Source organism: Varanus komodoensis, unplaced genomic scaffold (assembly GCF_004798865.1).
Source record: "Varanus komodoensis strain SLA01 unplaced genomic scaffold, ASM479886v1 scaffold1, whole genome shotgun sequence".
Taxonomy (NCBI): Eukaryota; Metazoa; Chordata; class Lepidosauria; order Squamata; family Varanidae; genus Varanus; species Varanus komodoensis.
Genome location: NW_025335268.1, coordinates 77314276 through 77328113, shown reverse-complemented (window position 1 = coordinate 77328113; position 13838 = coordinate 77314276). Strand labels below are relative to the sequence as shown.

General features: G+C 41.8%; 1 protein-coding gene across 1 annotated transcript in view; it reads right to left on the bottom strand.

Annotated features, from left to right (window-relative positions):
- Positions 1-13663, bottom strand: part of PIR (pirin) — a 33128-nt gene extending 19465 nt beyond the window's left edge. Inside the window, 6 exon segments of the mRNA XM_044430943.1 lie at positions 5959-6162; positions 8648-8696; positions 10375-10467; positions 10825-10921; positions 12054-12150; positions 13516-13663. Of these exon segments, the coding sequence (XP_044286878.1) occupies positions 5959-6162; positions 8648-8696; positions 10375-10467; positions 10825-10921; positions 12054-12150; positions 13516-13611 (636 nt within the window). The 5' untranslated portion in view covers positions 13612-13663.
- Positions 13664-13838: the final 175 nt, after the last annotated feature.

Sequence of the window (13838 nt, the reverse complement as noted above, 5' to 3'; positions counted from 1 at the left end):
TAGACCTAACTGTAAGCCACATGCATCAGATCTGGTTTGTCTTTTCATAAAAAGGGAATCATTATTTGCACAAGAATAGCACAAATAGGAATATCAGTTCCTCCCAGCATGAAATACCAAATTGTGGTGTGTCTTGTACTCCAGATCCATGTACAAATCATAACCCTGGCGAAGAAAAGAACCACAAGCAAAAATGCATCAAAAAGTAGCAATACAGCACACTGAACCAGTATTTCCGGGAAAGAAAACATTAAATTTAAAAAAGTTTCTTAAGAACAGTCTATGGAAATATCTGAAGACACATGTTGAAAGAATTTATTACTACTTTGGTATGCGAGTCCCACTTTGGCTCATCTTGCATACGTTACTTTTTTCAGTTATCCATGGCAATAAACCACCAATATTAAAATGGTTCAACTGGTTGGCTTCAAAACGAATAAGAGAATTTATGCTAAGCTTGATGACATTTTCCTATGCTGTACAGGTATTAGAAAGGGCAGGGACCTCCTATGGGTATGAACTCAATTTCATTAGGTCATATATCTTCCATGAGGCTCTGATTTCTCCTCATAACAACCAACATATTTGCCAGTGAAATTCAAGGGAGGGATTTTCGAAGGTGATAAAATTAAAAGACGTGTAATTTGAAAAAGCTCAGAAAAGTATGCAATATTAAATCATTCTTTTGTGTTCATCAAGACCCATCACTGCAATGGCAGACATGCCCCATTGCTGAATACGTGCATGTGGTTAGGATCAGTGATGTACCAATGGCTGGGCATGATTAAAAGCTCGCTTGCTAATATTGTTTTGGGCTGCAGCGTCTGCCTTATGGCCCCAGTTTTATGTGCTTATGATGCAATGTTTCTGGAGTGCCAATGCCACATGGCATTTTTTAACAGTATGCTGAGGTAGTCCTTGGTATATCTCAACAGAGGTGTCTGTACCAGGTATGCACAACTAGGTAGCCAAGCAAGCCAGATGCAGCTCTTTGGCTACCGTTCTGCTGCCGTCCTGCCTGGGATGGCAGAAGACAGTGAAAACAAAGCACACCCGCTCACCGGGCACAAGGGTTGTCAGGACTCTGGCGGATGACCATGCAGGACTGAGCTGTGCGAAACATTATGCATTGCATAACATGGACACCCGGAAAATGCTGCAAACAGTGTTGTATACCCCATGGCATGCAGGAGGTATAAAAAGTATAAAATTTTATTTATGCCTGATTTATATGAAGCTTTATATAGGAACCTTTACAAACTACACAAAGTTTGCTACAGCTATATTTTTTTCTGTATTCCACCTTTCAAAGCGTTATTCCTTTTACAAGGAATATTACTGTTCACAGATAATTGAATACTATCCAAGACATTCAACCAACTTGCTGGCTCTCTCTGTGCTTTTTGCACACATAGCTATCAAAGCCATTTTCCAGAATTCATTGCTTCTGGACATGCCCATTGATGTCTTTAGCCAAGCACTGATAACAGCATTGACCAGTCTGAGTATTCAGACATTTTCCTTCCACTAAATGAAGTATTTGGTGCCTCTCTTCATCTGGAGCTCGACGTGAAGTCCCAGAACAACTGTGTTTACCCAATCCGATCATCCAATTGTCCAACAGTTACTGACAAGTTTTAAAAAGGATAAGTATGAGAATACCAGTATGAGAATACCATTATGAAACTTGAGTTCTTTCACTTGGAAGATGTTCAGCAGTACAAATTATATATATCAACAACAATAAAGTTCTTCTCTGTCCTGTCATGTCTTCTACAGAAATTATGTCAAGCAATTCAGAAAGTGTGCTGCTTATCCTTATCCTTACCATAAATAAGTAGTAGTAAGTTTATCGTATTTAGCCATAGGCCATTACAAATAGGCAAAGCAAAGCAACGGATTAACAAATAAAACCATAAATCAGTTGTAGTAAAACATAATACTAAAAAAAGAGACCGGTCATAAATCAAAGCCCCCTTCAAAGCTTCCCTAGTTCTTATCTTTTTAGCTGACAGGGCAAAAAGAGAAACTCTGTAAGCCACATATGCTTCAGCATCTGATAGTAAGAGCACTAATTTATCAGAATAAGCATTAAAGGTGGGTAGCATGCTAGTCAAATTTTTTTACCTGTGTTCACATTATAAAGGTCAGTGAACGATATAATGCAAGAGGTTCTCCACTTAAGTGATCCACAGATACAGACATGCTGCTCCATTGGGATATGAGAATAAAGACCAGATAAGAGGGCTGTATACATAGTTTGGAAATGGAGGGCTGTAAAGGCAACCCTAAGACTATAATTAGAGACACTAGCTAAATAATTAGATCTGAAATGGTCATGTTTAAATAATTTAAACCAAGGAGCAGCCTTGGAATTCAGACGTGAAGTTGGATGATTAGGGCATCTGAGTGATATATCCAGTCCCTAAGATGGGAATTAACAACTGTAGCCCCTAGAAGATGGTTGGGGATGGAATATCTATCAATGATGAATTTAAAAACCTGGGTCATTTAGGGTCTTTCGATAATAACAAATTCAATGATTTACACCCTAATGAATTGAAGCTGGGGGAGCTGTTCCTGTTCCGATACTTTTTTACAGCAAGATGTGCATGAGCCCTAAGAGAAGGGAAGATCTTAATATAAGCTATGCTAAGACCAAAGTAACGGTCTTTGGGAAAAAACCCAGAACTTCATTTTGGCACATCCTTGGTAATCCAATAAAGCAACGTTGCTTTTTTAAATACCTAGGGGGTCACTTTTAGGGATGCCCTAAATTGGAAACTCCATCTGGAAATTGTCAAAACCTCAGCATTTAGGATTATACGGTCTATCTTGCCCTTTTTTACGCTAAGGGTGGGTGCCTGATAGATCCTGCATTTAAGTTATTTAAGACCAAGGTTGTTTCCCACCTCTTATATGGAATTGAAGTATGGGGATGAAGTGAGGATATACTATCTCATCTGGATGTAATTCAAACATTTACCAGAAATAAGATTAGAATAATAAAATTGGTACTTTCCTCCTAGACATTATAGACATGACTCTGGTTTAGACACTGCGGTCATGAACACATTTGGACTGACTTTATGGAGTTCAGACAGCACAGAGAGATTAACATCTAAAAATCCTGGAGAGGGGGGAAAACCACACCCACACTAGAGTGGACAGTCATTTTAAAATAGACACAGCTAAACAAGAAAGGACATGGAAAGTGCCGCACTTACGGAATTCTCTTTTATTGGCGATCCACCAGGCATCTTCTCTTGTAGATGCCGGTTGAAAACATATCTTTTCCATTACTATTTTGAAGAGTAAAGTTACTTGGTTTTACTGGTTCTTATATTGCTTTGATCCTGATACTGCCATGTTATTAATTTTAGCTGCCAGACATTTTTTCTTTATTTACAGTTTTTTTCTATTCTATTATTTATTTAAAAGGATGTTTTAATTGCTTTTATTACTGGAATATTTGACCCCCTTTTATTGCTTTTATTGTTCTTCTTTGTATTTGTTTTATTATGCAATGTTCAAATGCATTAACTGTATTGCTTTATTTGTTGCCATAAAATGTTCTGTGAGCCCCACCCAGAGAGCCTTAAGGCTAAGGGGTGCTACATACAAGTCTAATAAAGGATGATGATGATGATGATGATGATGATGATGATGATGGATGACTTTCACAAGGCATCATAAAACACTTCAAAGATATACTTTAATTTCTTAGAATCTTCTACTTGGCTGAATCGGCGATGACCCATCTGGAATCAGTCAGACTTCTCAACACTTTTCCATATCTTACATCATGTTTTGGATTTGCAACATGCTCTGTGCGGACCTACCCTAAAAGGTTTCAACAAGCTTCAAATGAAGCAAAATGCAGAAGCTGGACTGCTAACCAATATGGTAATGGTAACTGGACCATATTACACCAGTCCTGAAAGACTGAACCAACTTGCTAGTTGATTTCTGGATCCAATTTAATGTGTTGGTTCTAACTTTTAAAGCTTTATTTACAGGCATCTTGCTATCAAGGGGCCACTAGCCTGCTGTGAACCTATTTAGGTATTAAGAACTGCAAGAACGGCCCTTTTGAGGCTGCCATTACCTGCATAGGCAAGTTTGTCAGACACATGTGAAAGAGCTCTCTTCTGTATTACTCTGCATTGAACACATTTCTTCAAGAACTCTTATTATTTTTACACTACATTTATGGCCCACCTTTCTTCTTCTTACAAGGAACTCGGAGTGGCTTATAAGGTTCTCCTCTGCATTTTAACCTCACAACAACAACCCTATGAAGTAGGCTAGACTAAAAGTCAGTGACTGGTCCAAAGTTACTGAGTGAGATTCAGGGCCAAGTGGGGACTAGACCCTGCAACTCCCAAATCTCAGTCCAGTGCTTTGCTCCCACTGGCCCCGCAGCTGACCTTGTCCTTTTTGGCTCTTGGAATGGGTGAAAAGATATTTTCAATCCAGACATTTCAATTTAAAATGTGTCAATTTAGCAGCTTTTAAATAGCTACTTCTAATGTTCTTGCTCTTACTGTTTTAAGGTTTTATTGCTTAAAACTGTGGTCCATGGCTTTATAGCAGATAAGGTAACATGAAGGAAGGAAGGAAGGAAGGAAGGAAGGAAGGAAGGAAGGAAGGAAGGAAGGAAAGTAGAAAGAATTCTTGTTTGACAATATTCTCATGAGGAGTCTCAATAAATGCCAGAGTGGGAATAAAAGTCAAGTCCTTTATGTTGGGAATGGGCTAGGCAGGAATGTCCGGGTAAGGCAATCCGCCTGCCTCCACATGGGTAAAACGGCTCTGTTAATAAAACAAAGAAGTGGAATGTAGAGTCAGAGTACGAAGGTCAGGGTTCAGCTTGGAAAGTGTGGGGTGGGCTTAAATATTCTGTGTGGGGCCAGCTGGAACAAGCTTAGCCAGCCGTGCTGCTTGTTTTTCCTTATGGAACCTTTTCTAATTAGAACTGGATGCCGGTTCCTTGCTAGAACAAAGACAGCCGGCTTCCTTTGCATGCCACATTCCAGTTCATCACCAAGGCATGCCCGTTATATAGGACAAGCTGTGCTCAGATATTTTATGTACTTCAGGAATGGAGTGCAACAAGTAAGCGTACAAACTAACTGACAAAATGCTTGCTTCTAATGCCAAGATTGCAACCTTTGATAGCCTCCCCAGTAAAGCTCTTGCTCCTTTCCCCACTTGCCTTAAATGCAAACCAAGAATTGACTACAGGAAGATTTAACTAACGTTTCCTGAAAGGCAAAGTATTATTATAGAACTAGCAAGATTTACACAGTCTGAAGAGCAACCAGAACATAGTGGTAATGAAGATGATGATAATTTATTCATCTCGTGACAAACCTTAAGCAGCAGAAGCAATTTATGGCAAGATAAATAAAGGGATAATGTCCTCTGCTATTAAAGTCTCCTAAAGCAATTGCTCCACGTTCATATTCTTATAAATTACAGCTGTAGGCTGATTGGGTGCGTGAGTTTTGCCCTTGTCTGGCCCTGGAGATTATGTAATTAACTCGCAGAAAGACAGCCAGCTGTATCAGTGAACGGGTTCTAGGCATGTCTGGCAAACGTATCTGGTAGAACATGGTAGCAGAGAGAGGAGGACCTGGAAGGGCTTCCACTCCCCATCCCATGTGCCACCAGAAGGACTTGCAGGGAAAGCAAGCAGAGTGGATTCGTTCTCCAGTGCCATACAAAGGCACATACATGCAAGGCGCGGCACAGGAAGTGACTGCAAAATCTTGCTGCCCCTTGTTATGGAAGGAGCAGCACAAAATAGCACACAAGGCTTAAAAGCAAAGGTGCAAGACTTTTCAAGATCAGGAGGCCATGGGTAAGAACACTGGCAGATATGCCAAGAGCCACTCCTGTCAGGCCAATGAATAACTAGCACAATCATTGTTCGCCTGTCAGGAAATGAGTTACCTTGACAGCCAGCGACTCTCCTGAAATCACGGACACTGTCACACCATTTTGTGATGGTTTGGGTATCTCTGCACTTTTCAGCTCTTGGTACTGAGGTTCAACCATTTTCTCAGAGCTTCTCAAATTGACCCAGAGCTGCAGGCCATGGGCTGGCTCTTGGGAGCAGGGCATCTCTGCGTGGAGAATCCCACGGCCAGCCGTCATCTACTGGAAGCAAGAGGGCACAGGAACAGATGCAGAGGATCACAAGGTATTATTTTTTAGAAGCCAGCTTCAGGTATAAACCAGAATTCCACGCCCCCATCCCAAATGTGTGTGTGCACACATGTACCATCATTTAGCGGTTCTGAGTTGTTCAATATAAGCTGACAACTTTGTCTAGAATTAAATTATTTTCAAGTTTAGTAGATTGCAAGAAGGCATATGGGTGATCATTTGTTTATTTCATGAGTTTTAATCAGTTAGGAATGATAATTCCTACTAGAGCATGGTATAAGGGAAATTTATCTGGAATGTAAACATCCTAAACTCTGAAGCTATTGTTTCAAAATATGATATCACTGATGTATCCTCCAATAGTAGCCCCCTTTCTTTGCAGTTCCAGAGCATAAACTACTAAGCTGGATTTGCTTTAAAAAGACTATTTGCCCCTTTATCTCTGACTGCTGTTAAGATGGCCAAATCCAGCCAAAAGATGACTGAGGTCTTATCCTGCAACAGGTTTAAGCCATGCTGCAATTTGTCCTGGAACAGTAAAAATAGCAGTATCTGCCAAAACCTCCTCCCCTGCAAACTATTTCAAAGCCCTTCACTGCCCCAACCTCTCCGGTCTGCCCACTTCACCCTCCTCCTTACAAAGAAACAAATCAACTCACCTTGCAATCTGTCTTAGGCTATGGGGCAGCCTAAGATCCACCGATCCACCGCGGATTAACGTTTCATCTTTTGTTCCCAGATGCTATTGGATTACAACTCTCAGTATTCCATCCAGTTAAGTCACTTGAACACTCAGAACCATTGGGTGGGTGAAGATTTTTTCTGCCGTTTACCATAGAATGACCTTTTTCCAGGAGGTCACTGGGCAGCTCATATACACAGATATATCACAATAGCCATTTTCAAAAAGTCTAGGATAAGCAGGATTTTTCTAGCTAGCTCTTCCCTTCCGCTCACCGCAAACACGTTACTAGCTGCTAGATCTCACTGGGGTGGCCCGTTTTCTTAACCCTAACCCTAACCTGAGCCGTGCTGAGCACCTGTAAGCCGTCCTGAGTGCTTGGCGAAAGGACAGGATATAAATGCCTGTGATAAATAAATAAATAAATAAATAAATAAATAAATAAATAAATAACCTCTGTCTTAACCCAAACCCTACAATGAAGCTGGCATGCACTAGGTTGTCTCCTCCACCCTGTCTGTGAATAGCAGCATAAAACCTTCATGTATTTATGCGATTCTTGTGTATCACAGCACCACCTTGTGGCTATGTAATAGAACATATAGAAAAGTAATAAAAGAAAGGGTTTGAGGAAAAAATGTGTGAAGGAGCTGATCCCACACAGAATCTAGAAAGAGAAGCTTTGGTAAATTGTCAGATTAGGTGCCTTATGTGGAAAGGTCCTTGGCCATACTTCCTTCATTGACTCAATGAAATTACTGCGACTTAAACCTTGGACTCTACTATGATTAGAAACATAGAAACAGAGCGAGTCAGAAGGGGCCTCCTGAGCCATCTAGTCTGACCCCCGCCTCCAGCCAGCTTTGCTCACAACATGCCTGCCATGTGCATGCCCAGCCTATCTTTAAACACCCTCACCGATGGGGCCTCAACCACCTCTCGTGGAAGCCCATTCCATACCCTCGGGATCCTAACTGTCAGGAAGTGCTTCCTGGCATCTAAATGGAACCTTGGTTCTCTGAGCTTTGCTCCACTGGGGCGTGTCCTGTCCTCCTGTGCAGGGGAGAACAGGTCTCTACCCATCTCCGTGTGATACCCCCTCACATTAGGATTACCTCTGGATCCAAACCACAAGATTTGGTGGGGGGAAGGTGGCATAATCAAATTACTTGTTCACAAATAACGACTCCAATATTTTTGAAAGAGTTCCAAGTCTGCAGGTCATGAAATAACAGTGGTATAAAAATGCAGAGTATGACATTCAGAAAGGCCGGGTGGCAACAATCAAGTCACCATCTGCTTTATGAACTACTGCTCTCTTGACAGCTGAGCACTTTGTACACCTGCAAACCCAGTCCTTAAAATAATGAAAAGACACCAGGCAAAATGCTATAACTCAGCACTGCCAGGAATACTGAATGAACAAATGGTCTCGATGCTAAAGAAGCAGCCTGAAGAACTTCTTGCTTCATTCAAGAGCTTGGCTGAGGGAAGGAAGCACAACCACAATAAAGATGTTTGAGAAATTAGTTAATTCATTTGTTGGTCCATATTACTGAAGGTCATATTTGAAGCACTAAAGCAGCCTTTCCTAACATAATATTTTGAGCTCCCATCAGCTCTATCTAATATGGCTGATGGTCAAGAATTCTGAGTTTTATAGTCCAAAAATGCATCAGGGCACCAAACTGGAGAAGCTTCCGCTAGAATATCCAGTGTCAGCCTTGAAGCTTTTAACAAGCAACAAAAACAAACCCAGGTCATTTAAATACTGTAAAGATTTAGAAGTACTTTGTGAAGGGACACTGAGTAACTCCAGAAGCTTAATTCATCTGTCAGCCTGCAAAAACAACAATCTCAGGAAGAGATGAACAAAGAGCTGGCTGTCCATAAAACATTCCTTAATTCAATAATGGAACAAACCATTAAAGCAGAGGGTCAACTAAATTAGTACTAGGAGTCCCCTTGCCCTCAGGGAAATTGTATTTCTGAGATGGGTTTTATAACCTAGTTATAGCTAAAGTCTGAAAATCCTAGTGTGTGAAAATCCTATTCACAAATGGGGATCAGGGGTCAACAGTGTTTCCAGCTTACATCCCTTCACAGTACACTGAACCCCAAACTTCAAGAGCATAAAGGACTGCAGTGGCAAAGGGGGAAGGCAGTTCAGAGATGCCACAGGTACTAGCTCCAAGAAGAAAATGTCCCTGGGGGAAAGGACAATGAGCTGAATAAGGGTTTTGGCTGCCTGGACAGCACCCAGTATCACAGTATCACTGAAATGCACAGCTTGTTTTTCTTCTTGTTAATAACACATATTATTTATACCTCGCCTTCCTTCTTCTTGTAAGTAGCTATAAGCTTCTCCATTTTCTCCTCATGACAGCAACCCTGTGAAGTGGTTTGGTCTGAGACTCAACAACTGGCCCAAAGTCACTCAATGGCTGAGCACAGACTAAAACCCAGATCTCCTGCGTCCCGCTCCAACCACTCAATTACTGCACCACAGTGGCTTTCACACAATTACATGAAAGCTCTACATATAACAGGCGGACATCAATGCTATGCCTTAATACTGCAGTTAAATGCACTTATTTTTGTCAAGCTGAGAATATGAAGCCCACTACACTACCCTCTAATACAAATAAGATTTTTCTTTGTCAAATGAGAACTAAGTGCTGCAAATCTCAGAAAAATACAACTTCACAACAAGAAATGGTAATCAAGTAAATACATATTAGGCATCATGCTGATAGTAAACCACTTTCAAGTCCTCTAGATTTTAAAGAGCTTGATTATTTTACGCTGTGCAGCTATCATATAAACTAAAAGTGACAGAAAACTACAAAATGTTAAGCAACATTTAAGGCACGAATGAGTAACACACACACTCAGCTGATTTTGTACATTCCTGTCCCACCACTAGTTTGCCACCGAAGCATCCAAGGAGTGCACGTTTGCTCCCACCGGCATTGTTTTAAGGAAAAATGGGATGCTTCTTTCCTCACCACAAAACTTCAAAGACAAATCTGGTGGAGTGGGAACCCTCCTGGGTTCCAAGAGGAGTAGAATTGATCCACAGTGACCCATAATTTGCCTCCCACCCCCATGTAAGAAAACAAAGAGTGCACTTTAAAGACCAAAGTACACAATTCTTGTAAAAAACAGATACTGCATCCTGTCACCCTCAAAAATTAAGTTGGCATATATTTCTACCTAATATGCCATTAACTTCACATGAAAATAATGGGATTTTAGTATGTGCACAGAATTACAACTCTCATTTTACATTAACAGTGTTTTAAAATAAGGCTGTAGCTCTATGCATACTCTTAGGTCTTGCGGCACAATGACTGCACAAAGCCGCCACAATTACTGATATTACAGGAATGAATCCCTGACCACTAAAGTTAATGGGAAGCAATTCTAAATTTGCAACACCAACGCCCCACAGTAGAGAAGATCACCAGTGGGCTTTTCCTAAGAGGTCTTTTTGCCCGGCAGCAAGTCAGTCTTACCCCAACTGTTGCTGAGCAATGCCACCTGCTGGCACATGAAGGAACTGTTCCAGAGAGACAGAGAGCTTGCCATGTTGGTCAGTTACAGTAAGTCTGTAAGGAAATAGAACCATATAGCATCTTAGGGCTCAATCCAATGTATGATTGGATAGAGAAAACTCCTGCAGTTCCTATGATGGCAAGGGAATATGGGAGTTGAGGCCTTTCCCCCCTTCTATGCATGCATAGGATTGCATCCTTAAAGATGAACAGATGTTTTTGTGATACATCCTTTTCTGGAGTCTGTTCCAGAACTTCTTGCCACACTTAAGCTTTTAATCTTTAAGGTCTCATAAGCCTCTTTTTTCTGATCTTAGTATATGTAACGAAGATACCAGAGAGCAAGTCAAACTACTAACTCTATAATGAACCTCACTTTATGAAGTCATTTGCCAATTGAGATCTACTCACCCTTGCTGCCCATTCCTTCCATATGACAGATTTATACTGCCAATCAAGTATGAAGAAGATTCCACCATTGCTGCCATCTCAACCATGGTTTCAGAACCTTATTTATCCAGCCTCTAAATGAGGAATTTTTATAAAATTGCTGACTTATATATGCTTCTACTATCCGTCATCATAGTTTATTTATGCTTATGTTCTTTTCTTCTCTTAGCATAAACTAAAAGCATTGAAACACATTAATGAAATAAAGTGATTCTCCAGCCTCCTTTTCTAAATCACTGCTCATCAAACCATTTATACATGACTGAATTTACTGGAGGACTGAAGGGACCTAGATCATTATTTACCACAACTGATCCTGTCTGGGAGAGCTGAAGTAGCAGAGCAGTTGTCTGTGAGAGGAAACATTAAGAAAGATTTCAGGCATGTCAGAGGATTTGGGAACATAAGCAGGAGACAGGAAATGCAGGGAACCACTTCCGGACCAAGTTAACCCTTTTTTCTTGTGCTGGAATTGAAAATTACAAACATTTCAGAGCTGTGTCCAGAAAATCCCTCTGAGTACTCTACATTATTACTGGCCTGCATCCCTTACTAGTTTCTAATTTTGACACAGTTCTATACGTGTTTGGAGCACAGAAAGGCCAGCATACACCAACCCATAAGACTGTGCTTTTCATCTCTTAAATCAGAGCAAATATCCTTCTTTAAAACACTAAAAGCTACTGAGACAGAGTAACAGTGTTCCCCCCTTATCAGGAAGAGTTCTTTAGCTCACACTGCCCTTGCTTCATCAAAAGCTCTGAATGACCTCTCCCAGTCCCCCCTTGTTCCCAAGCGCTCTTTGCTGTTGCACTGAAATGGCTCTCATTCATGCTTCCTTTATGGCGTTCCTATTCTGGTCCAGTCCTCTGCAGTGGGAGCGCCTGGCAGCTGGGCAACCATGCCTACTCTTGACTCTGCTCTTCAGAGTGTGTTAATGCTATATTTGACACTGATGAAAAGAATCAGTAAAAAGAGATTGCATTTTCTGGAAAAGTCAAAGGACTTGAAAATATGCTTTAAAAAAATATGCGCACATATCCATCTGTGCAAGAAAGAGGAGAGAATGGCAAGCCAACCATCTTGCCTTGAGCAAGAGCTACTTATCACTAGGTATTCAACACACTACCAGTGACGGGTATTATCACTAAAATCCTAGATGTAAACAAGGTTAGCTTAATATGGATTACTTACTGTTTCAAAACCTCTGTGAGGGTGATCAGGAAAGCCAGCTGGTTTGCCTCCTTTGAATTCATCAAGCAGTAGAAATGGATCCAGATTTTTCAACTGGAAGATTTCATATAAATTGCATTTTATATGCTTGAGATTTGCCCACTTGCTGGGGGCAACTGAGCTTTTAACCACGCTGGAAAAACATTTCAAGCAAGCCTTTTACAACTAAAATAGCCTCTCCATTTTTATAATATTTCATTTTTACTGTTGTAACGGCATCAGAAATTTATTTTACTTCAGTTGTAACCAGTGTTTAAAACCCTAGAAAAATAGACTTTAAATCTGCCAAAACCAAAGCAAACAAAAGATGTCCACTCCCAGTTCTTTCTGCATCAGTACTCCTGTAGTGGATTGACACTATATTAAGGCGCAAAAATGGGCAGAATATTAGGCAGATCAGGACTGCAAAGAGGCTTAGGGTACAAGCATGTGCATGTTTGGACAGATAATGTCCTATAGCTCCCAGCATGTCCTGGCCAGCTTGGATGAGACAGCATGATGGGCCATGTATTCCACCCCCCATCTAAACATTCAAAGGATTGCCCTTTTAATTGGCATAATGGAGTTGCTCAGACCAGTCCACCCCTCTTACCACTGTAATGCCTGAAAGGATTCCCAGAGTCAATGGACCGTGCCAGACCAGCACACCCAACACCTCCCTCTCCAGTCCCAGCTTGTGTGTGTGTGGGGGGGGGGGGGCGCCCACGAGCATCTGCAGGCACTCAAAAGCACCAGCCCACACACAGGCTCCAGCCAGAGGACACCCTGCCTCAGCCTACCAACCAAAATTCCTGCCTATTGGCCTGGCTGCCTGGGGCTGATGGGAGTTAAAGTCCAAAACATCTGGAAGGCATGGAATCAGGAAGGCTGCCCTACCTCATCCATCAAGGTGAAGCGGCAGGTGTGCAAGGTCTGGCTTTCATCATGGCCACACTCTCAATTCAAGCCGAAACAGCAGGAATTCTTGCATTCTTGCAATTCTTGCCATATCAGCAAATCAACTCTAGCAGTTTTCATCTGCTGGGAACCAGTTGCTTGTAGAGCTAACAGGGCCTTACTCAAGAACGGGCATTACAAACTATTTCACATTACAAGAAGGAACAGTATACTGTTGCGGGAAAGATCCCTTCCCAGTTACGCAGAGCGTTGCAACTAAATTCAGGGAAAGTGGTGGCAGGCAACAGCAGTATCACTGCTGATTCAGAAGTGATGGCACCGTACCCCTCTTTTAAAACTACCAGTGGAGAGGCTGCAGGTACATCTAGGTCACAATCTCTGCACATCCACAATACAGCATTCTACTCGGATGGTTGGGGATGATGGGGCCTGTAGTCCAACACATCTGGCGTGCACCAGGCTGGGGAGGAGGGCTGCTTTTCGTGTGTCACCAGGGAAGCAAGCAGAGGCAGCCGGGCTTACCTCGGGCCGGCCGATACTCCTCCGCACGCGAGCCCCGACTCCTTGCGCCTGCTCCTTACTGAGCACGGTTTTGACAACCTTCCTCTCCGCGGCCATGCTTTCCTGGGCAGAGGAGATGCAAATCCTAGAGACCTGCCAAAATCAACAGGCTCGTTTTAAACGGCGGCAACGACATCGCTTTGCATTTAAAAAGCAAAGGAATAAGCGAGCAACCGCATATTCCTTCAGCAGCCAACCCATGAAGCAATTGCTAATGGAAGGGAAGACTTGAAAAAGAAAGCCAGAGAGAGAGAGAGAGAGAGAGAGAGAGAGAGAGAGAGAGA